At 42.7% G+C, this 25598-nt stretch overlaps 1 protein-coding gene across 1 annotated transcript in view; it reads left to right on the top strand.

Moving 5' to 3' along the window:
• The window catches only part of TM9SF4 (transmembrane 9 superfamily member 4), a 56671-nt gene that overhangs the window by 5657 nt on the left and 25416 nt on the right, over positions 1-25598 (top strand). The window contains exons 2-3 of the mRNA XM_004272704.4: positions 17984-18097; positions 22724-22823. Of these exons, the coding sequence (XP_004272752.1) occupies positions 17984-18097; positions 22724-22823 (214 nt within the window). The remainder of the gene's footprint in view (positions 1-17983; positions 18098-22723; positions 22824-25598) is intronic.

The following is a 25598-nucleotide window of genomic DNA, read 5'->3' as shown; positions in this document are numbered from 1 at the left end:
AGGGGAGATTTCTGCTCACAAGATACATTTCAGTTGATAAACCATAGGCTCACCCATTATTCCGTCTAATCCTTACAAAAGCCCATTTTACAAATGAAGAAACTAAGGCTTGGTCTAAGGACCTGGGCTAGAATCTGACACTCTGATTGGTTTTATGACTTTGGTAAAACTATTTGCTTCTTTAAACCTGTTACTTTAAAAACATTTTTTTATTGTGGTAAAATAGACATAACATAATTTTAGCTATTTTAAGTGTACAGTGGCATTAAGTACATTCACATTATTGTGCAACTGTCACCACCATACATCTTTAAAGCTTTTTCATCCGGCCTTCCCTGGTGGCGCAGTGGTTGAGAGTCCGCCTGCTGATGCACAGGACACGGGTTCATGCCCCGGTCCGGGAAGATCCCACATGCCGCGGAGTGGCTGGGCACGTGAGCCATGGCCGCTGAGCCTGCGCGTCCGGGGCCTGTGCTCCGCAACGGGAGAGGCCACAACAGTGAGAGGCCCGTGTACCGCAAAAAAAAAAACAAAAAAACTTTTTCATCCGAATCGGTTTCCTTATTTTTACCTTTTATTTTGGCTACGTTGGGTCTTTGTTACTGCGCGCGGGCTTTCTCTAGTTGCGGCGAGCAGGGGCTGCTCTTCGTTGCGATGCGCAGGCTTCTCATTGCAGTGACTTCTCTTGTTGTGGAGCACGGCCTCTAGGTGCGTGGGCTTCAGTAGTTGTGGCACGTGGGCTCAGAAGTTGTGGCTCACAGGCTCTAGGGCACAGGCTCAGTAGTTGGGGCACACGGGCTTGGTTGCTTTGCGGCATGTGGGATCCTCCTGGACCAGGGCTCGAACCCACCTCCCCTGCATTGGCAGGCGGATTCTTAACCACTGAGCCACCAGGGAAGCCTGGTTTCCTTATTTTTAAAATGAGGATGATACTCTCCTCAAAGGATTCTTGTGATGATTAAATGAAATATGAGATGAACATGCCTAGTGCAAAGAGAGCTCTCTGTAACTTTCCTACTCCATGGTTTGAAGTCTTTAGGAGACGAACCATCTAAGCCTATTGCTTGGGCTAACTGAGAGTCCTTTTACAAATACCCAGGGGGAGAGGGAAGGTCAGTGCATTTTTTATGTTTTATTTCTGCACTTGCTAGCCTCAAGGTTTGGGTCTGGTTGTCTTTTGCTTGGTGAGGGTAGTTACTAGTTTCACCTGGACTTCCACAGCTTGCTGTGGGTTGTTCCCTACCCCCAAAGAACAGTTTTGAGTCTTTTTGTGTGTCTCTGCTCAACAGCTATTCTGTGTCTTTGGGCTCTGAAATAAAGGCTACATTTTCAGTCTCCTGTGGCTAATTTGGTTCTGGTTTGGTTTTTTTGCTTGTGTGATTGTTTTGGTTCATTTGTTTGTTTGTTTTTCTTCCTGAGGTCTTTAGCTGTCCTTCATGTGTGGTTGAATTCTTAGGGAGCTTTAACTGATTAGGTAACTGATTTCAGTTAACTGTTGGCAAACTGTGCCCCAAAGCCTTTTTCTTTTTCTTTGTTCTTCGCAGCCCTGGGGAGCAGTTACTGAGCGATCTTAAAATGGTGACTGTATCTTTGAAAAGGAAAAAGAAGAATCTAGCTTACTCTTAAGGGAAGGTGCTGCTTTTGCAGCGGGAAAGGCATGGAATAGAAACCAGGAAGGCTGTTCAGATTGGCCAGACTCTATCTCTAGGTGATGCTGTTTATGGGAAAGACGACTGTAAGGCAGAGGGCTCCAGGAAACAAAAGGTTAACTTCTGCCCACAGAGAAATATGAGTGAATGAAATAATTTTCAGTTCTCAGGGGAAACTTCCTATTTTCTTTGGAAGAAGTTAATTGTTCATACCTTTCAAACTGGGTGGTGCAAATTTGGGCGGGAGTGAGGGGTGATTTTTGGTCCTAGTAGTCCTTCATTGGGCTGTTGTTTAGGAGAAAATTTTCTGCGTGCCCAGCCCCCAAGAATAAAGTAGATAGGGAGGGCAAGACCTTGATTCTTAGGCCTCTCGAGCTTTATAACTTTTCAGGTCACCCATATCTTTGCCAGTGATAGGGTGTTAGATTACAGCACAGGGGCTTCTAGATTGCCATCACTTTGTTCCTTGACATGCTGCCTTTGCAGTCTTGTGACTTGGAAACCAAGTAAAGCAAAATAACGTTGAATGGACTGGTTCACCTCTCCTAGGACTCTGCTCCTTTCATGGCTCTGAACTTGCAGCAGATGTTTCCTAAATACTTAATTGGCTTTTCAAACTGAACCTCATGTGAGAGTTCCTGTGGTGATCAATTAAAAATTAAAGGAAGATATAAAGGAATTTCCCAAGAAGCAGGTACTTTGCTTCTCCCTAATTTCCTTACAGAAATGAAATATGGGTCAAACATCCTCTATGAGGCTGTCAGGGCTACAGAGGTAATTTAAGTCAGATAATCACAAAAGTTGGAATGGGATCCAGTACAGGGGTCTTTATCAAGGGCCCGTGAACTAGGTCCTTTGATCCTCTTGGAATCATACATCAGATTCTGCATTTCGGAGTGTTTTTTTCTGGGAGCAGCATCTGTAGCTTTTTAAGATTCTTAGGGGGATTTGCAACACTTTCCCAAGATTAAGAATTACTGGTCTGGTCTGGTTACCCACACACCTGGCTTCAGAATCTCCTCTGCATCATTCTTACCTTGTAGCTCCCATTTTCTTCACATCTTTGGGGGAACTTGCCCAAGTATTTTCAGAGGCAGCCTTCCCCTTCTTAAAGTGTCAATGTATTTATTTTGAATATAGGTGATCCATATGTGTGGGAAAAAGTATGAAAGCTATAAATGAAAAGAAAGTCACTCAGCTACCCCACCATCCATTCATCAGGTGTAGTCTTTGATTTTTAAAAAAATGTTTCTCCAGAACATCTTTATGCACATAAAACGTCTATTTTTAAAAACCTTTTGTTATAAAAATTTTCCAACATACACAAAAGTAGAAGAAATAGTATAAAGAACCTCTATAACCCATGACCCAACTTCAACAATTGCTATTATATTGCCAAACTTGTTTTGTCTATACCTCCCCCTAGCTGATTTTTTTTTCTTCAGGTTTATGAAGGTATCATTTAACACCATAAAATTACCCATTTTAAGTGTACAGTTCAATAATTTTTCATATAGACTTATATAACCATCTTCATAATGACACAAAGTTTTAGACATTTGTCACCCCAACAAATTCCCTTACAGTCAAGGGATTGACACTTGCAGCCAATAACACTGTTCCTACAGCCAGCCAACCACTGATCTGCTTTCTGTCTCTATAGATTTGCCTTTTCTGGGCATTTCATGTAAGTGAAATCATGTAGTACATAGACTTTCACATCTGGCTTCTACCTAGCATAATATTTTTGAGGTTCATCCATGTTGTAACATGAACTGGTAGTTTTTATTGCTGAATAGTATTCCATTGTACAGCTATACTACATTTTGTTTATCCATTCACCAATTGATGGGTGTTTGGGTTGTTTCCAATTTTGGATTGTTGTGATCAAAGCTGTTAGGAACGTTCATGTGCAAGTCATTGTATGGACATGTATTTCCTTTTCTTTTGGGTAAATGCCTAGGATTGGAATTACTGGATAGTATGGTAAGTTTATGTTTAACTCTTTAAAGATACTGCCAAACTTTATATACTCTGGATGCACGTCCCCTATCAGATATGTGATTTACAAAGGTTTTTCTCCTAGTCTGTGGCCTGTTTTTCATTTTCGTTTTTTTTTTTTTTTTTTTTTGCGGTACGCGGGCCTCTCACTGTTGTGGCCTCTGCTGTTGCGGAGCACAGGCTCCGGACACGCAGGCTCAGCGGCCATGGCTCACGGGCCCAGCCGCTCTGCGGCATGTGGGATCTTCCCGGACCAGGGCACGAACCCGTGTCCCCTGCATCGGCAGGTGGACTCTCAACCACTGCACCACCAGGGAAGCCCTTTTTTTTTTTTTTTAATAAATTTATTTTTTATTTATTTATTTTTGGCTGCATTGGGTCTTTGTTGCTGCACGCAGGCTTTCTCTAGTTGTGGCGAGCAGGGGCTACTCTTCGTTGTGGTGTACGGGTTTCTCATTGCGGTGGCTTCTATTGTTGCGGAGCACAGGCTCTAGGCGCACAGGCTTCAGTAGTTGTGGCACGTGGGCTCAGTAGTTGTGGCTTGTGGGCTCTAGAGCGCAGGCTCAGTAGCTGTGACGCATGGGCTTAGTTGCTCCACGGCATGTGGGATCTTCCTGGACCAGGGCTGGAACCCGTGTCCCCTGCATTGGCAGGTGGTTTCTTAACCACTGCGCCACCAGGGAAGTCCTCATTTTCTTAATGATATCTTTTGAAGTATAAAAGTTTTAAATTTTGATGAAATTCAATTTATCAGTTTTTTAAAATATAGGTTGTGCTTTTGGTGTTGTATCTAAGACATCTTTGCCTAACCCAGGGGCACAGAGATTTTCTCCTAGAAGTTTTATCATTTTAGCTTTTATGTTTAGGTCTATGATCTATTTTTAGTTAATTTTTGTATGTGATGTGAGGTTCCTTTTGCACGTGGTTACCCAATTGTCCAAGTACCATTTGTTGAAAAGGCTATCCTTTCCCTACTGAATTGCTTTGGCAACTTTGTTGAGAGTCAATTTACTGTAAATGCAAAGATTTATCTCTAGACTTTTAATTTTGTTCCATTGGGGTTTTTTTGTTTTGTTTTTTAAAATTATTTATTTAGGGCTTCCCTGGTAGTGCAGTGGTTGAGAGTCCGCCTGCCGATGCAGGGGACACGGGTTCATGCCCTGGTTCAGGAAGATCCCACATGCCGCGGAGCGGCTGCACCTGTGAGCCATGGCCAATGAGCCTGCGCGTCCGGAGCCTGTGCTCTGCAACGGGAGAGGCCACAACAGTGAGAGGCCCGCGTACCGCAAAACAAAAACAAAAACAAAACAAAACCAAAAAAATTACTTTAATTAATTTATTTTATTTTTGGCTGTGTTGGGTATTCGTCGCTGCGCACAGGCTTTCTCTAGTTGCGGGGAGCAGGGGCTACTCTTTGTTGCGGTGCACGGGCTTCTCATTGCGGTAGCTTCTCGTTGTGGAGCACAGGCTCCAGGCGCGTGGGCTTCAGTAGTTGTGGCACTCAGGCTTAGTAGTTGTGGCTCGCGGGCTCTAGAGCACAGGCTCAGTAGTTGTGGCACACGGGCTTAGTGTATTCCGCGCCATGTGGGATCTTCCCAGACCAGGGCTCAAACCCATGTCCCCTGCATTGGCAGGCGGATTCTTAACCACTGCACCACCAGGGAGGTCCACGTTCCATTGGGTTTTATGCTTATCCTTACCACACTGTCTTGATTACTGTAGCTTTATAATTGCTTAGAAATTGGTAGTGTAAATCCTCTAGTTTTGTTCTTTTTTGAAGTTGTTTTGGATATTCTAGGGCCTTTGTGCTTCCAGGTAAATTTCACGGTCAACTTGTGAGTTTCAACAAAAAAGCCTACTGGGATTTTGATAGGGATTGCACTGAATCTATAGATTAGTCCGGGGAGAATTGCCATCCTAACAATATTGTCTTCCAATCCAGTGTGGAATGTCTCTCCAATTGTTTAGATCTTCTTTTGTTTTTCTTAGCAATGTTTTGTAATTTTCAGTGTACAAGTCCTTTTTGAAAACTTACTTCTAAATATTTTATTCTTTTTGAAGTACTGTGGATGGAGCTATTTTCTTTTCTTTTTTTTTTCTTTTTTTGGTCACACCGTGCAGCATGTGGGATCTTAGATCCCTGACCAGGGATCAAACCTGGTCCAGTAGTTAAGACTGCCAGGGAAGTCCCTGGAATATTTTCTTAATTTTATTTTTGGATTGTTTGTTGTTAGTGTGTAAAAATACAATTAATTTTTATATATTGATCTTGTAGTCTGTGACCTGGCTCAACTTGTTTATTAGTTCTAGTTGTTGTTTTGTGGATTTCTTAGGATTTTCTAGATACAAGATATGTGATCTGCAGATAAAAGCACTTTTACTTTTTCCTTTTAATCTGGATGACTTTAATTGTTAGCTTTAGTGCACATTATTTGCATTTATAGAACCGTGTTGAATAGAAATGGCAAAAGTGGACATCCTTGACTTGTTCCTCTTCTTAGGGGGAAGCATTCAGTCTTTCATCAAGTATGATGTTGGCCATGGGTTTTTCAAAGCTACCATTTATCTGATTGAGGAAGTTCTTTTTTATTCCTAGTTTGTTGAGAGTTTTTATCATGAATGTGTGTTGGATTTTGTCAAGTGCATTTTCTGCATCAGTTGTGATGATTGTATAGTTTTTGTTCTTTATTCTATTTATATGGTGTATTACATTATTTGATTTTCAGATATTAAGCCAACCTTGCATTCCTGGGCTAAACCCCACTTGGCCATGATGTGTAAACCTTTTTATATGTTGCTGGATTCAATTTGCTAATATTTTGTGAAGGATTTTTCTGTCTGTGTTCCTGAGGAATATTTGTAGTTTCCTTTTCTTGTGATATCTTTGGCTTTGGTACATTCTTTTAAAAAATTTATTTAGACAAATGATATTATGCTATACATACACTGCTGTGCATCTTTTTTTTTCAACTTAATATCTTATGTTGGCAGTATTTCAATAATAATTCTACTTTCCATTTAAGTATATATTGTGCTAAATTGCCCTCCCCAAATTTACCTATATCTAGTGTATTCAGATTTTCTTTAAACTTTGACTCTGAAAGGTAAAAAAGATGTCATTATTTTCATTTACAGTTTTTAGATTATGAATGATGTTGAGCATCTTTTTGTGTCTGACCATTTGAACTTTTAAACTGCCCATTCTTTTTTTTTTTTTTTTTTTTTTTTAATACTTCTTATTTATTTTTGGCTGTGTTGGGTCTTCATTGCTGCATGTGGGCTTTCTCTAGTTGTGACGAGCGGGGGCTACTCTTCTCTGTGGTGTGTGGGCCTCTCACTGTGGTGGACTCTCTTGTTTCGGAGCATGGGCTCTAGGCACGCGGGCTTCAGTAGTTGTGGCTCACGAGCTCTAGAGCACAGGCTCAGTAGTTGTGGTGCACAGGCCTAGTTGCTCCGCGGCATGTGGGATCTTCCCAGACCAGGGCTTGAGCCCATGTCCGCTGCACTGGCAGGCGGATTCCTAACCACTGCGCCACCAGGGAAGCCCTTAACTGCCCATTCTTATCCTTATGGGTTATTTGTCCTTTATTGGTTTGTAAGAGCTCTTGGTGTATTGAAGAAATTAGCCCTTTGTCAGGTGTGTGGGAAATATTTTTATTCAAATTGTCTTTTTCTTTTTCTATGGTGATTTTTTTTCCATTTTCTTCCTTCTTCCTTTATATTCTTTTTCTTAATAGCTTCTGGATTTTGTTTTCTTCTTAGAAAACTTTCCATGTCAAGATTGTTTAAAAGTATAGCTATATTCTCTTCTGATACTGCTCTTATTTCAGTTTCTACGTTGAAGTCTTTTCTGTCTTCTCCAATACCAGTTTGGATAGCTCTGTATTTTAATATTTAGTAGAACTAGTATGCCTTCATTATTTTTCTTTTCAAAATAATCCTGAAGTAAAGGATAAGTGTGAAACTGACTAGAGTGATTTGTTTGTTGGTAGTAAAGCATTGAATTGGGGGAGGGGCAAGGAAGACAAAGTATTGGAGAGGAAAAGAATTAGGGAGGGTAAAGGGAGACAAAAAGCAATTAATCTGTGCCATCAGGTTCTTCTTTGGATACCTCTAATCATGAGGTATCCAAATTATCTCCGAGCTTGGCTCCCACAGTGGGGACAAACTTCTGATCACTCAGCTCTGCCAGGTTTGGTACAGCTGGACTTCCTTTACTCTGCAGATAATTTGCTGTGTGAACACGTCACTTCCCCTCTCTGGCCTCCTGGATTACTTGACTCTGAGGTTCTTCAAAAGGTGTCTTTTTTTTAAATTTATTTATTTATTTTTGGCTGTGTTAGGTCTTCATTGCTGTACGGGCTTTCTCTAGTTGTGGTGAGCGGGGGCTACTCTTCGTGGTGGTGCATGGACTTCTCATTGCGGTGGTTTCTCTTGTTGCGGAGCACGGGCTCTAGGCGCGCAGGCTTCAGTGATTGTGGCACGTGGGCTCAGTCGTTGTGGCTCGCGGGCTCTAGAGCGCAGGCTCAGTAGTTGTGGCGCACGGGCTTAGTTGCTCTGCGGCATGTGGGGTCCTCCCGGACTAGGGCTTGAACCCATGTCCCCTCCATTGGCAGGCAGATTCTTAACCACTGCGCCACCAGGGAAGTTCCAAAAGATGTCTTTATGGAACCCAACTCTGGGTGGAACTTTGCCTTGTTTTGTTCAACCTTTAGGTTGCTTGGGTTGATGGAATGTCCCATATTTTCAAGGGAATCATGAATTTCTTGAGTTTTATGGGAGGTAATGAGGCTTCTGGTTCACTCTCCTCACTAGGGTAGGGATATCCCCTTTCACCTCCTTCCTTGGTCACCTCCTTCTCTCTGATTTGCTCATGGTTATGGCCTTTTCCTTAGCTAGATAACTCGCTTGTTGGAAGTTTCCTTAGATTGAGCATACATCTCCCTCCTTGCAGTGGACTCATTGGTCCTGCCTTCCGATGCAACCCAGAGCAAAGCCACTCTGCCTTATCAAGCACACACTCTGTGTACTTTACTTAATCCTTACCAGCATCATCACTCAACCGCCCTGCCATGAGTTTAGTATTACTATTTTCTTATTACAGATAAGAAACCAGAGACTCAAAGAGTTTAAAAAACTTGCCCAAAGTCACACAGCTAGGAAGTGGTGGGTCAGGGCTTTGAATTCATATCTGTATGGCCCCCAAAGCCTGTGCTTTTTCCACTACACCAGTGGTTCTCAGAGTGTTATCCCAAGACAAGACCAACAGTACCAGCATCTCCTGCGGACTTGTTAGAAGTGCAGATTCCCAGGCCCTGCTCCAGAGCTACTGAAAGAGACATTCTGGGGGTTAGACCCAGGAATCTGTTTTAATAATCCCTCCTGGTGATTTCCTTGCCTGTTCAAGTTTCAGAACCACTGCCTCCCATTCTGCTTCCCCACCTGGCTGCTGCTTCTGTTCACATCTGACCAAGAATTTATAGGTAATTTCTCTAGGGCTGGATATTACTATGTCTCTGGAGCAGAAATGTGCTGCACACACACACCTTTCCCCCGAACACATACACACGCGTACTTGGTAACCAGAGTCATTTTTAAAACTGCAGATATGATGTATCTCTTTCCTACTTAAAGTTCTTCAGTGTCTCCCCAATGCACTAAGGAGAAAGCCCAAACTCCTCAGTGTGGCTTTTGTGTGATGTATCCCTTACCCGTTTTCCAGTCTCCTGTCTACACAGACCTAGTCATGCTTGCTACTCACGTGAACTAGAAATGTTGTCATCACCTGGGAGCTTGTTAGAAATACAGAATCTCAGGCCCCACCCCAGACCTGCGGAATCAGACTCTGCATTTTAATAAGCCCTCCAGGTGATCTATATGCACATTAAAGTTTGAGAAGCACCAGCCTACACCTCACCTGCCATAAACCCCTTATGGTTGCCCCCAGGCCTTCGTGCCTGTGTTTTGCTCTTTCTGGAACACTTCTCTCTTCCCTCTCCTTTCCCTTCAGGCCCTGGGTAGGCTTGAGTTCTTAGATCTGCACCCCATCCCTCTAAGACTGGGCTTGTTGCTGGTCCTGTGTACTTCTTAGCCTCTTAACTGATAGGACAAGAGACTAGGCCCTCCATAGCATCTGCATCTGGGACCTAGTATTGCCATTGGCTGATGACTTGTCTCTGTCCGCCAGCTGGCTGAAAGCTCCTCGTGGGTGTGCATTCTGTGAGGCTGGCACAGTGCCTGACATATAGTAGGTGTTCAATGTAGTGAGCTGATTTCTGTACTGGTTAGAGCATGGGCCTTGGAGTCAGACTGCTTGGGTATAAATCCTGACCCAACTAGTGTTATACCGCCTCTCTGAGCCTCAATTTCCTCATCTCTGAAATGAGAATAGTAAGAGTCTCTATCTCATAGGATTGTTGTCAAGATTAATTGATTAACTGGGTTATTGCATGAAAAGAACCTAGAAGTGTGCCTGGCACATAATCGGTATCCAGTAAATGTTAGCTGCCATTGTTATCATCTTTTAATGCAACTCACCTGCCTGAAAAGAGCATACCTGTTCCTGTACCTTCTGATCTTGGGCAAGTTATATAATCTCAGGGTCTCAGATTAATTGGCAATCATCTGGGAAATGGTGATAGAAATCCCCAGGTAGTTAGTTATAGTTGCCAGAATCGTGCAAGTCAGTGTTTGTAAAGTGCTTAGCACAAAGCAGGGACTTGGTAAATGGAAGGAAGGGACTGTTTGTGCCACAGTGCCTTGTACCTACTTTTAGGTGCTCAGTGACTCTGTGGCTTCTTGTTACTTTTTAATGTTGTTTTCCGCTAGGGTGAGTATTTTCTTTGTTGTTATGTCTTTTTGTTTGTTTGTTTTTTGTGTCTACTTGCTCCATTGGTTTGAGACTTTGGAACAAAAGGGTATTGAAGTCTTTCAGGATTTGCTTTTCATTCCTCTGCAACCTGACCTCTCATGGAGCCCGTGAGTTCCCCAGGGCAGTGTCTCTCTGCTAAGATTGGAGGATTCTGTTTCAAAAGAACTGGAGTAACTTCTTAGATTTAATTGGCTTGATAACCATAAGAGATTGTAATCCTCTGCCCTGGCTTCACATCACATATCAGATAAGGCAAAAAGTCTGGACTCTGGCTTCCTAGGAAGGGAAATTTAGAACACATATATATTTTAAAAAATTTTATTGAAGTATAGTTGATTTACAATGTTGTGTTAATTTCTGCTGTACAGCAAAGTGATTCAGCTATACATATATATATATATATTCTTTTTCATATTCTTTTCCATTATGGTTTAACACAGGATCTTGAATATAGTTTTCTGTGCTGTACAATAGGACCTTGTTGTTTATTCATCATATGTATAATACTTTGCACCTGCTAATCCCAACCTCCCAATCCTTCCCTCCCCCACCCTGCCTCCCCCTTGGCAACCACAAGTCTGTTCTCTATATCTGTGAGGAGTCTGTTTCTGTTTTGTAGATATGTTCATTTGTGTTGTATTTTAGATTCCACATATAAGTGATATCATACAGTATATGTCTTTCTCTTTTTGACTTACTTCGCTTAGTATGATAATCTCTAGATCCATCCATGTTGCTGCAAATGGCATTATTTCATTCTTTTTTATGACTGGGTAATATTCCATTTTGTGTATATATGTGTGTGTGTGTGTGTGTGTGTGTGTGTGTGTGTACACAGACACACACACACGTATGTATTTGCCACATCTTCTTTATCCATTCGTCAGTCGATGGACATTTAGGTTGTTTCCATGTCTTGGCTATTGTAAATAGTGCTGCTATGAACATAGGGGTGCATGGATCTTTTCAAATTATAGTTTTGTCTGGATATATGTGCAGGAGTGGGATTGATGGGTCATATGGCAACTCTATTTTTAGTTTCTTGAGGAACCTCCATACTGTTCTCCATAGTGGCTGCACCAGTTTTCATTCCCACCAGCCGTGTAGGAGGTAGAGCACATATATTTTTGATTAGCAAGAAATAATGATGTTAACTGTGGGCTTTTCATCCGTGGCCTTTATTGCATTGAGGTAAGTTCCTTTTATACTTTTTTTTTGAGAATTTAAATCATGAATGGATTTTTTTTTTTTTTTTTTTTTTTTTGCCTGCATTGGGTCTTCGTTGTGCGCAGGCTTTCTCTAATTGCGGCGAGCAGGGGATACTCTTCACTGCAGTGTGCGGGCTTCTCATAGCAGCTGCTTGTCTTGTTGTGGAGCACGGGCTCTAGGAGTGCAGGCTTCAGTAGTCGTGGAACGTGGGCGTAGTAGTTGTGGCTTGCGGGCTATAGAATGCAGGCTCAGGAGTTGTGGCACAGGGGCTTAGTTGCTCCGTGGCATGTGGGATCTTCCTGGACCAGGGCTCAAACCCGTGTTCCCTGCATTGGCAGGTGGATTCTTAATCACTGCTCCACCAGGGAAGCCCATGAATGGATGTTGAACTTTGTTAAATGTTTTTTCTGTGTCTATTGAAAAGATTATGTGATTTTTTTCTTTCGTTTTGTTAATGTGGTTTATCACATTGATTGATTTGCATTTGTTGAACCATCCTTGTATCCTAGGGATAAATCCCACTTGATCTTGGTGTATGCTCCTTTTAGCAAGATGTTAAATTCAATTTGCTGGTATTTTATTGGGGATTTTTGCATCTGTGTTCATCAGGGATATTAGCCTATAGTTTTCTTTTCTTGTGGTATCTTTGTCTGATTTTGGTATCAGGTGATGCTGGCCTCATAAAATGAGTTTGGAAGTGTCCCCTCTTGTATTTCTGGAAGAGTTTAAGGATTGGTATTAACTCTTCTTTGAATGTTTGTTAGAATTTACCTTTAAAGCCATCTAGTCCTAGACTTTTCTTTGTTGGGAGGTTTTTGATTACTGATTCAGTCTCCTTTTTATTCAATTTGTTGACCTATAATTGTTCACAATAGACCCTTATGATCCTTTTTGTTTCTTAGGCATCTGTTGTAATGTCTCCTCTTTTATTTCTCATTTTATTTATTTGAGTCTTTTTCTCCTTAGTGTTGCTAAGGGCTTGTCAGTATTTTCAAAAAACCAACACAGTTCTGGTTTTTTTTTTCCTATTTTTTCACATTCTCTTTTCAATTTATTTCTGCTCTAATCTTATTATTTCCTTACTTCTCCTAACTTGGGCTTATTTTGTTCTTTTTCTGGTCCCTTGAGATGTAAAGTTGGGTTGTTTGTTTGAGGGTTTTTTTTTTTTTTTAATGTAGGCATTTATCACTCTAAACTTCCTTCTTAGTACTGCTTTTGTTGCATTTTGTAAATTTTGGCACTTTTTTTTTCTTTTGTTTAAGGTACCTTTAAAATTCTTGTTCAACTTCCTCTTTGATCTAAGAGGGTGTTTGTTTAGTTTTCACCTATTTGCAGGTTTTCCCATTTTCTGCTGTCATTGAGTTCTAGTTTCATTCCTTTGTGGTCAGAAAATATACATGGAATGATTTCACTCTTTTCAAATTTGTTAAGACTTGTTTTGTGACCTAACATGTGGTCTGTCCTGGGGAATGTTTCATGTGCACCTGAGTAGATATGCATTCTTCTGCTGTTGGGTGGAAAGTTCTATATATGTCTATATATATAGGTCCATTTGGTCTGTAGTGTTGTTCAAGTCAGCTGTTTAACAGTTTTCTATCTGGATGTTCTATCCAGTATTGTAATTGGGATATTAAAGTCCCCTACTATTATTGCATTGCTGTCAATTTCTCCCTTCAGATCTGTCAATATTTGCTTTATATATTTAGGTGCTCTGATGTTGGGTGCATATATATTTATAATTATTTTATCTTCCTATTGAATTGACCCTTTTGTCATCATATAATGACCTTCTTTGTCTCTAGGCACAGCTTTTTTTTTTTTTGGCGGTACACAGGCCTCTCACTGTTGTGGCCTCTCCCCTTGCGGAGCACAGGCTCCGGACGCGCAGGCTCAGCGGCCATGGCTCACGGGCCCAGCCGCTCCGCGGCACGTGGGATCTTCCCGGACCAGGGCGTGAACCCGTGTCCCCTGCATCGGCAGGCAGACTCAACCACTGCGCCACCAGGGAAGCTCTCTAGGCACAGCTTTTGACTGAAAGTCTATTTTATCTGATATAAGTATAGCTACTCCTGCTTTCTTCTGGTTATTGTTTACATGGAACATCTTTTTCTATCCTTTCAATTTCATTGTGTGTGTCTTTAGATGTGTCTCTCGCAGGTGGCATATCACTGGATTTTGTTTTTTTATCAATTCAGCCACTCTATGTCTTTTGATTGGGAATTTAATCCATTTACTCCCCAAGTTATTCTAATGTGCATCAGGGTTGAGAACCAGTATCCTAGATGCACAGATAGGGTATAGAGGTAATAGATGTCTCGGGGATTCTCACAGTAGGTCCTTGGACAGCTGGAAAGGTGGGAGGTGTCAAGAACTCCTTAAATTTGAGGATTTGAAGAAAATCAGTTATCAAGTGGATATAGCAAAGATTAAGAACCATAGTATTCAACCTGTATGCGAATGTATGATTTTACATTTTTATAGATCAGAGGTTAGTTGATGCTTATTGTTAGCCTGTTCGATAAGGATTTGTTGAGTACTCACATCACCAAAGCCAGACAAGTGATTAGTGCAGGTGGAGAGATGGCAGCTACTTAAACCATAATACAACATGAAAAGTGCTATAGTAGGGCCTTAAACAAGTACAGATTTAAATACTTGTCAGATAACTTAAGCAGCAGTCTTTGAACATGTATAGATGTGAAAGTTCATTTGGGTGTTGGGTAGTTTCCAATTTCTTGCCTCTAGTGTCATCATAGAGATATTTGCCAACTGCCTTGAAAAATAAAGAAGAAAGAGGATAATTCCTCCTGTGGGGGTCTGAGGGGTTCTTGAAGGAAGCAACATTTCAACTGGACCTCCAAGTGTAGGTAGGACTTGAATTAGGTAAGGGCAAGTGTCAGAAACAGCCTGAGCAAAGGCCTTGAAGGCAGCCTCACCTGGGCAAGTCTGCTTGCCAAGGGCAGAGACAAACTTGGGGTCTTCCTGAAGGCTTAGAAAGAAAAGGTGGGAGGTGCTGAAGGAAAGGCATCTTGGGGCCAGCAGGTAGAGTTCATTCCATACCAAGCTAGAATTGCTCTAACCTAGGCGTTCAGAACAGTGATGTTTTCTTTTGCCTAATTTATTTTATTATTTTTCTTAAGTGGTATAAATATGTATAATCCCCAAAGAAAAACTGGAAAATACAGATATGCAAAAAAGGAAAACATCACCTCATTTTCTCAAACATAACTTTAAAAAAGAGGGGCATACCTTGCTGAGCAGGGTTCTATCCCCTGCTTTTTCTACATAAATCTAAAGCTTGAATACTCCTACTCAAGAAGTATATCATCATGTTTAATGACTACATAAAAGGATAAGTGGTTACACCATAATTTAACCCATTCCACTAATATTGGACATTTTACTATTGTAAGTTGTGAACTATTTCACTATTTTAAATAACCCTGTGGTGAACATCCTTTTATGTACATTTTGGCATATTTGTCATATTTTTCTTAACATGTCTAGAAGTAGAATTGCAGGGTCAAAGAGTATGCGCTTCTGGGGGACTTTTTTGGGGGGAGGATTTTGATAGCGTCAAATTGCCCTCCAGAAATGTTTCAATTTATAATCCCTCCAGCCATATGAAAATATCGAAACAGTGACATTTTAATATCTAAAACTAACAGTATCATCTTGGTATAGTCATTAATTCTAAACTGAACTTCTGAATTGCTTTTGGTTGCCAACTTATATTATTCAAAAATTCTAGCATATTGTGGAAATAATTCTTTGCCATTTTTCATCTGTTGATCCTTCCTGTAAGATAAATTGATTTGTGATTTGTTGATAGTATCTGTGTGTGAGGATTGTCTGTTTTCTGTATCATTTTTCAAAAATTTAGAGTTGGGTTATTATTTTTAAATGACTTTTGGCTGACATTTGACGTCAGTAGTAAACAGGGTTTGTCTTCCTTGCATTTAGTTAACTGGAATTCAGGTTCAAAGAGGAATTTGAGGAAAACAAAGGACAGGATTTATTTCTCTCACACAAAGCACTCAATCTAAGGACTGCCCAGTGAGGCCTAGCAAAGAGGGAGGGCTAGAATCTTCTGATGACTGGTCAAGTGGAGGAAATCCTCCACTTGATGGAGAGGAAATCAGAAGCTGTAACCAGCCCACAGTCAGTAGGCTTTCTCTCACAGAAAGAAAGAATAAAACTCTGTTTGTTGTTGCTGTATCAAGGCAAACCCATGCTACTAAAGGCTTCTCTTTGTATGTGCATGGAACATCTCCAGAGGGATTTTCAAGGAACTGGTGCTAGCAGTTGTCTGTGGGGAGCTGAAGAGGGAGGAAGATTTGTTTTTCATGGTTATACCCATTTGTACTGTTTGAGTTACTGGATTGGCCAAAAAGTTTGTTCGGGTTTTCCCATAATCTTCGCAAATATTTACTGTATATGTTTTGCTTTTTCAAAACTTTTTTAACCTAGTTATTTTTTTAAAAGCCTCTCTTACGCATGGTTATGTAATATGTTAACATTAGAGGAAAGTGGGTGAAGAGTATATGGGAACTCTCATAGTATAGTCTGTAAATCTAAATTTATTTAAAAATAAAAAGTTTAAAAAAATGACAGAGGCGGGGAGCATACTGACTTCCTATACAGAATCCTACCCCATGAGACATTTTTCCACCTTTTTGTCTTGTCATTTCTTTTAAAGATCTTGCTTTCACCCCTAATTCTGCTGACTTTGTGATTACCAGATTCAATACAACTGTCTTAGCCATTTTTCACTGTTTTTGTTGGGGTCAGAATATTATTTCATATTTCATAATGCACATCAGCTGACAGATACTTATAAACATCACAGCAGATCAGAGGAAAGCACTCTATGAATATATTGCTTTTAAGAGTTTGACCAGGCTTTGTATCTAAACTAGTGCACAACCTCAGAACCTTAAACTTTGAAAGCCAGTTTTCCTCAACTTGTGCTCCTGGTAAAAACACAGATGAGTCTACATTTTTGGCAAGCCCCCTGAGTGATTCCGATTCCCTGTAACACTGAGTTCCAGAAAGAATCGTCTGAGAGAGAGAGAGAGAGAGAGAGAGAGAGAGTGTGTGTGTATGGTGGTGATGGTGACTTGAAGGATGCGGGGACAGGGTAATCAGGGGGCTGTGGCCAGTGTCCGATGGGAGTAAATGAGGGTCTGAAATGCCACAGCGGTAAAAGGGGTGGAGAGAGAAGGCAGATGCAGCCGCGCAATTGAGTTCGTGATCCAGGTGTGTGGACGACAAAGTTCCTTGTTCAAGACAGGTAGAGGGAAAGAAGCTCTTCTAGTACCTTGAGGGGGCGAAGCATATTAATGGAGGGACAGAGATGCTTTGATGGGGTACTTCTTGAGGTGGGTAATTGACCTTTCTTGCCTTTGATTCCCAGGTGCCAAGCACTGGGGACACAGTCCCTGCTCCCACACAGATTACATTCGAATGAAGGGGGACAGATAATACACAAGGAAACAGATACATATGCCCATGCCAATTAGCTGAGTCCATGAAGAGAAGTGGAGTAAGGGGTTGGAGAATGGGTGATAGGAGCCCTGAGGAGGCCATTTAGACGGGCTAGTCGGCGGAGGCTTCTCTGAGGAAGTGACATCTGAGAGAGACCTGAATGAAATAAGGGGGTGAGCCAGGCAGGCACCTGTGGGAAGGGCATTCTGACGGAGGGAGCAGTGAAGGTGATGGCCCTGAGGGGGTGGAGAAGGACTTGCTGTCAGGAGACACGAAGGCCGGCGTGAACGGAGCTGAGGAGGCAGAGGATGGGAGGCGGCAGGGTCAGGACAATTTTGGAGGCGGTTTGTAGGAAAATGTATTGGTACCATAGGAGCTTCCTGACAAAGCAAGCCCGTTGCTATGTGGAGAAATGGGAATTAATGGGACACTGTGGAGCTTTGTTTCCTGCTGGCCCTACAGGACAGTGATACATGTGACATGATGAAAGGGACATTGCTCGAAGAGTGGGGAGCCGTGGCTCCTGTATTAGTCTGCCCTTTTGCCCTGCTGTCAGTTACTGTGCTCAGTTTGTGGCTCATTTCTGGAAGTGCAGGATCAGTGCCTCATAGCACCCTTGGGGGCATTTAGAGGGTAGCCTTTGGGGGGCCTCAGGCTTCTCAGAGTGGGGATGAGACTGCGTCAGTTAAAGCAGATGTGACGGTGCCCCAGAGGGCTGTTCACCTCTTTCCCCCATTCCGACTGCCACCTCTCTTCTTCCAAGCAGGATTGGTTGCCGTGGTCCCTGCTGCTTCTCTCTCTCACGTGTGATACCGGGGCCTTCTACGTTCCTGGGGTCGCACCAATCAACTTCCACCAGAACGACCCTGTAGAAATCAAGGTAAGTGCGTTCCTGGTCTGTGGGAGCCAACTGTTGCCCAGTTGCTGGGCAGCCTGGCCAGAGGACTGTTGCGAGCTGGTCACGTCCCTCCTGTGGTTGCAGAGAACCCAGACCAGTGCTGCTCAGCCTGGGAGGAAGAGGATTCACTGCACATGGCTGGGGCAGAAGTGGTGTGTCCCTCGGGCCCCGCCGCCTCTCCTCTCTCTCCGCCTCTGGCTGTCTCTGCATCTCCCCCTGTATGAGTGCATTCTCTCTCTCTGTCCCTCTCTCTCTTTCTCTTTGGCTCTGTCTCTGTTTCTGGTTCTTCCTGTGTCTTTGTTTCTCTCTCACTTTCGCTCGCTTCTGTGCCCACCTCTTTCTGTGTCTCCATCTCTCTCAACCTGCCTCCTTCTCTGTGACATCTCTGCCTCTCTCCATCCTCCTCTATGTTACCGGCTTTCTCTGCATAACTCATATCATCTATGTATACGCATGATTATTATGGCCTTTTTTTTCAATTTTAGCTTCTGCCAGGATTCTCCAGTTCAGTATTTCCAAACGGTGCACTGCATATCTGAGTGGTGGTATATGAGATGATTTTAAGTGGCTGACACGTATGTTTTATTTTAATAGCTGTTTTCTTTTAATTATACTAGAAAATATAGCCATTACTTCAACTCATGATTCCATGGCTGTCATTGTTGGGTTTCCATTTTTAATAGTGTTAAAATGTTTGCTTCTTTTTTTTTTTTTCTTTTTTTTTTTGCGGTACACGGGCCTCTCACTCTTGTGGCCTCTCCCGTTGTGGAGCACAGGCTCCGGACGTGCAGGCTCAGCGGCCATGGCTCACGGGCCCAGCCGCTCCGCGGCATGTGGGATCTTCCCGGACCGGGGCACGAACCCGCGTCCCCTGCATCGGTAGGCGGACTCTCAACCACTGCGCCACCAGGGAAGCCCAAAATGTTTGCTTCTTAAATAAAGGTATTTACCTAAAAATGAATCATATCCAAGAAAATAGCAGAATAAATGGTAAGTAGATAGAGCAAGTTGGTACATGAGTGATTCGGATTTGAAAGCATTGTCCTAAATCAGAGTCCAGAAGAACAGCCAGCTGGGCCACCTCACCTTGTCAGCCTAGATGCCCACCTGTGGGCCAGTCACCTGTGACAGGGTTATGGGAGAGTCCTTTAAAATGTGGTTGATCGGGGCAGTGGGCAGGCTGGCACCTTGGCTAATGTCTCGGACTCTTGGTGGCATTTTCAGAGCCCTAAACACGGCTGAGGGTTGGTGGTGGATCTTCTTGGATCTCATTTCCCAGGAAACAAACTCTAAGGTGGAGATTTGGTGCAAGAGATTTATTGACTAGGCGCCCAGTCCTGGAAGCAGGACTGGGCAGAGGGAGATATTAAGCTGTGATAAACAGAGTCCTATGGAAGGCTCCGGAACTGGAGTGGCCAGCTGCAGAGTTCTCCCACATTGAGGCGAGAGGACTGGCCACCAGACAAGGGGTGTGACCTTGTTCCAGAGCTCCCAGCTATAGGGACTCCTCTCTACCATCACCCAAATATAACCACTCTTAATACTTTGGGTTATTTTTCTTAGTCTTTTTTTTCTGTGCAGTGTTTACAGTGTAGGGTACTCGGCATTCTCACACTTCCGTAAACCCCCAGCTTCTTGACTACCACATTGGTCCCCCATAGGCAAAATAACGTAGAGTTGAAGTTTTTAAGTAGTCCTTCAAATCCTTAGTGATTCTGTACAAAGGTCTAGCAAAACTTATAAAGCAATGAAAATAAATTCTGCTCCTAAAATGTACATTTCTTGTTGATGGGAACCACATCTTTACTGGTCTGTGTGAAAGCAAAGCAGTGAGATTGTGTGAAAATAAAGTTTTTATCCTGTCCTAAGCATCACAGTGTTCAAAAGGGGGAACAGAAGCCCAGAAAATCACAAAGGGCCATCCACCTGACATGCTGTCATGTACATGTGCCTTTGTTTGCCACCACATTTTGGGCATTTGCAAAATTATAAATTGCTACATGTCATGCTTATTTGGGGCATTAGATGCAAGCAACTCTTCATTATCCAGGGGGAGTTAACCAGTTTAGAGGTTAAAAATATAATACATTTGTGGAAAAACGAAAACTACCACGAATCAAGTTCTACAAGGGCTGGGATATTATCTTTCTCGGTTACTGCTGTGTCTCCAGCTCCTAGTACATAGCCTGGCAGGGTGGATAAATACATATGATCAATGACTATTAGAAAGTGTCTGCATTTAGAACCATGTAGTAGTAACAAGCAAATGCACCATTCCATGTGTTGCATTACTGTGAGCATCCCTCTTCCTTAGAAGTCAGACTTGTAACTTTCGGGAACAATAATTAAAGTCACCTTTATTGAGGATTATTTACATGCCGGGCATTATGCATGGCTTAGCTCAAGATGCCCCCTAAGAGCCCTCTGAGGCAGATACTGTATGTTTTAGAGATTTACTGAACATTTTACAGTTACGGAAACTGAGGCCCGAGGAAGTGAACCTGCTTGTCCAAGGTCACATTGTGAGGGAGACATAGGGTTAGTTCAGAGCCCGGCTCTTAACCGCCGCGGTACCCTTCCTCCCAGTGCCTCTGCCAGAAGCCCCCTCCAGAGCAAAGCTTGTGGCATGGGGAGGACAGGGTGGCTCTGGCTTCAGTCCTGCCAAGCTGGGCATGTGAGAACTACACCTTGGGTGGGAAGGGAGAGGGCGGGAGGGGACATAAAGGTGAGACTCAGTTTCTTTGTAATGTGGCTTCTTTTTTGATTGTCCAGAAGGAGAGAATGCTAAGAAACACAGAATAACAGGCTGTTATAACAGATAATAACTTTTTGGTCATTTCGCCTCAAGCAGTTCATGAAATGCTTAATAGAGGTCCCCCGTCCTTCAATTCAACATCTAAAAAGCTCTGAAACTTAGAGTTTTTCTAAACTCATTGTAGGCGAGACCTGACCTGAACTGTTTATTAACTTTATTTTTCCCACTTAGTATGAATATTTTTGCATTTCCTTGTCATTGAATGTGGGGTACTGCTCCAGACCCAGCTGGGGGGTGTTATAAAACCCATGGTTTTATAATATACCACATTGCTCTTTTAAAATTGGAAAAATTTTTAAATTAAATTAAATTAATTTATAAATTAATGTAATAATGTAATGTAATGTAATAATTATTAATGTAATAATGCCGAGTATACTAAAGATGAGTGGGTACCAGAGAGGATTACTGAAACAGTCATTAAATTAAATTAAATTTTAAATCTTTTAAAATTAAATTAAAAATCCTAATTCCAAAGCAAGAATTTTAAGTAAGGATTGTGGATCTGGATTCTAAAAACTATTTATACTTTCAGATGGTGTATGAGGAATGGTTAATAGTTTTTAAATAGCAAAGATAATTTTAGTTGCATTTAAATTAAAATTTGGGACTTCCCTGGCCGTCCAGTGGTTAAGACTTCGCCTTCAAATGCAGGGGGTTGTGGGTTCAATCCCTGGTCGGGGAGCTAAGATCCCATATGCCTCGCAGCCAGAAAACCAAAACAAACCAGAAGCAATATTGTAACAATAGCAATAAGGACTTTAAAAATGGTCCACATCAAAAAAAACTTTAAAATAATTAATTGATTAATTAATTTTTTTTTTGGCAACATTTTGACTGGTTCTATTTTATCCATGTTTTGGGGAGTTGTCTGTGCCTGTCACTGTTTCCAGAGCTGCATTCTGTGTGCTTGCATCACTTCCTAAATGTTCTTCTTCATGGTCTTCTTAAACTTCATCTTTAATGGTTGCATAATATTTAATTGAACGAATATATTGTGGTTTATTGACCAATTTCCCATTACGCGGCTTTTAGCTGTTTTTCCATTTTTTTCTCTTTTTTCATTGTGCAAACATTTATCGAGCACCTACTATGTACCTAGATCTCTAGGCACGGTGGTTACATAGGTAAGCAAGACACATATGGTCCTTGCCCTCATGGAGTTTAATCTTAAATTCTAGTAGGGGAGGCTGATTTCTCTGGAAAAAGAAAACAAAAACATAAAATAATTACATTTTATCAGACATGCTACAAAGATAACTAGAAGTGTGGAAATACAGAAGATGAGGGAATTCCTTTGATAAGATAATAAGGAAAGGACTCGAAGGTGAGGGGATTTAAGCTGAGACCAAATGTGAGTAGGAGTCAGAGAGTTGGGCAGAGAGGAGCAGGTTCAAAGCCTGAAGCAGGAGAGCGCTGGTCAGGCTCAAGGAACTAGAGGCAGAAGACCACTGTGGTTAGGAATGAGGAGTGAGCTCTTTGTTCCTGAAGTTTTTTCCCTTATTTGGAGTTATTTCCTTAGGAAAGATACCCAGAAGTGAAATTATAGGGTCAAAGGATATCAGCATGTTAAGGACTCTGAGTATATATTGGATTTGGTTGTGATTTTAAACAAAATCTATAATGTAATCTAAAACTAGTGAACTGTGAAATAATTGTATAGTATACCAGAGTTGTGTCTGCTGCGGTTAGTTTGCTTATTAGGTAATAATGCCGTGGGTAGCAGGGAGGATTACTGAAACAGTCATCTTGATTTCTGGGTTGAGGAATAATGGCCTCCCTTCTTCCACTAGGCTGTGAAGCTCACCAGCTCTCGCACCCAGCTGCCTTATGAATACTACTCACTGCCCTTCTGCCAGCCCAGCAAAATAACCTACAAGGCAGAGAATCTGGGTAAGTTCTTCTCTCACACTGCTGTCACGCTATCCCAAAGAGGAACCCGGATCTCTTCATAATGTTAATAGCAGTTAACCCTTATATAGCACCTACCGTGTGCTGGACACCATTCTACATAGTTTATATACAGATTAGCTTATTTAATCCTCATAACATCCCGAAGGAGGTAGTTGTGGTGTTGATTCCCATTTTACAGGGTAAGTGATTTGCCTCTGGTTATACTGTTAATTAATGGCTAAACTGGGCTTGGAATCCATGTAGTCAGGCTTCAGAGCTGGAGCCCTTGGCTACTGCTCCGACTGGCTCCCCTTGATTTCTAGATAGCCCCTTCTGTTTCTTGTGGCTTCTGTAACCTGCTCTGCTTTTAACTAAAAGAATGAGTGATTATCTCTGGCCCTAATGGAATCAGGGACATCACCATAGTTCTTGCTAAGCTGTGCAGGCCTTGCCTCAAATAATGTGGGAAGCACCCAGTGCAGTGTCTGGCATATGTGTTCATGAATAGCAGCCATTTTACTTTAATTCAAATAATTCTTCATTTGGTGGAATTTCAGGCTTAAAGAAAAAGACATTTGGTGGCCTCTACTGAGGACATGGTTATTAGTACTCACTCTGCCATCTCAGTGTTAAGTCCTGGAGATAAAAACTTGGAACTATGCCCTCCCTGACTTCAAGGAACTTAAGAGACTTTCCTGTTCTCTTATAGCTTAGGGAGGGGAAAGGAGAGACCTGGCTCTTGAGCAGTCCCCTGAAAGGGCTGCCTTCTCCATCAGGGCTACCCATGGCTCAGATGTTTCCAGAACCCCTAGCCAACAGGTGTACCTACTGCCAGGTATTGGATGTCCCAGACCAGCTGGGGCAGGCCTCGACCCAAAGCAGGCAGCACCGCCAGTCCCGAAGTCTCGCCTTGTACAGTTGGACGGAGGTCGGTCTCGGGGCCTGGGCTGCTCTTGCTGCCTGCCGCTTACCCTTCTTTTCTCTCCACACCATGCCGTGCTCCGGCCACCTTGCCACTGCTGGGAAGCCTGACCTGCTGTGTCCTCCAGACCCCTCACAGCAGCTCCTCCCTCCCCCTGTGAGCTGGTGTGGATTCATCTACAGCCCAAGGCTGAGCACTTGGGCACACCTCAGTGTGATACAGCGTGACCTTAACCTCCGTGAAGCTGGGGAATGTTCCTGCCTCGTAGAAATGGAAACTTCCATGTACAGAAGTTATCCTGCCACACTGTATCTCATTCCAGCTTTGTGTAGTGCCTCCCTCTGTGGCCTAGGGGCTCTTTGAGCAGCGGGATCATGTCTTCCATGTGTCTCTCTCTGCCACTTCTGACCCAGTGTCTGACACATAGTTGTCATTCAGTAAAAGTTTTTGTCCTCCCTGAGTGGAGCAGAAACAGCCTTGATTGAATGCCTTTTGGGTCGCAAGCCTTGTACTCTACGTCCTCATCATCATCACTGTTAATACTTAAAGGGCTCTAACAGTGAGCCAGGCATTGTTCTAAGCACGTCTGTGCTTACCTTAGTTAATTCTCACAACAGCCCTCTGAGGTAGCTACTCTTACTATCCCCTTATCACAGATAACAGAAGCGAGGCACAGGAGGTGAAGTCACTTGCTACAGGTCACTCGCCGAGTTGGTGGCAGAGCCCAGGAACTCTGGCTTCAGGGTCCATAGCCTTAAGCAGTACCCTCTGCGCACTGTCTTACTTGGTTCCGACTGTAACTCAGCAAAGCCAGGTATGATGGCCCCCATGCCATAGTAGAGGGCACAGCAGCTTCAGAGGTTTGAAAAACTTGCTTGTGGTCACATGGTCAATGGGTAGAGAAATTGAGATCTTAACCCAGGTTTTTTAACTCTAAAAACAGAATTCTTTCTGTTGTCCAGACTGCCTTTTCCAGAAAGGTTCATTTGGGCTGTCCAAGGGCTGTGCTCCCGATTATCATGTTGGTGGAGATTCATATCGTGGCGGGGGGGTGGGGGCATGTCTGCGGCAGCTGTACTGGAGTATGACATCAGACTCTAGACGGTCCACTCAGCGTGTTGCTCGTCTAGTGTGGCTGGCTGTGTGCTCCCAGCTTTAAAAATTAAAATGAATACTTCTGTATTAGAAATGAGCTGTTCCAGACCAGTGTGTCCTCTTTCTTGGTTTAAATGTATCAATAATTTCTAAATATCAAGAAGTGATACCCACCTTACTTGATCTTCAGCCCTGTTCCTCTCTCTGTATGTTCTTCCTTTCCTCAAGTGAGTTCCTTATTGACCTTCCTGAAAAGAAGTGAGTGGTAAGGCGTGGTGTAGAGGAAAGAGCCCAGGGGCTTAGCACTACCACAGTCACTGTCATAGGCTAGTCACTGTCTGGGTCTGGTTCTCAGCATTGTCATATGTAAAATGGCAGAGGATGACCCAGATCATTTCAGCAGTGGACCATGCAGATATCTCATTGGTGTTCTTGCCCTCCCACTGGCCAGTCCCTCCCTGGGTTTTGCAGACTCACCTGCATAACTAGCCTTCTAAAAGAGGGGGAAAGCGGGGGAGAGGTGTAGAGACCTTCATCCAGGCGCCTTTTCACCCTCCCCTCCTCCTGAGTGGCCTCATCCACTCTTGTCAGAGTGCTACTTTGCACAGCTGAGTGGTTCTCCCCACTGTGGTAAAGCTAGTGGCCCTGCCACTTACCGTCTGTATCCCAACAACTCACAGCTTCTATCTATAGCCCTGACCTTTCCTCTGACCCTCAGACTTGGATATCTGACTGCCTGCTTGACATAGCCACTTGAC

Source organism: Orcinus orca, chromosome 16 (assembly GCF_937001465.1).
Source record: "Orcinus orca chromosome 16, mOrcOrc1.1, whole genome shotgun sequence".
Classification (NCBI taxonomy): domain Eukaryota; kingdom Metazoa; phylum Chordata; class Mammalia; order Artiodactyla; family Delphinidae; genus Orcinus; species Orcinus orca.
The sequence above is the reverse complement of the archived record's forward strand: the minus strand, read 5'-3'. Positions and strand labels throughout refer to the sequence as shown.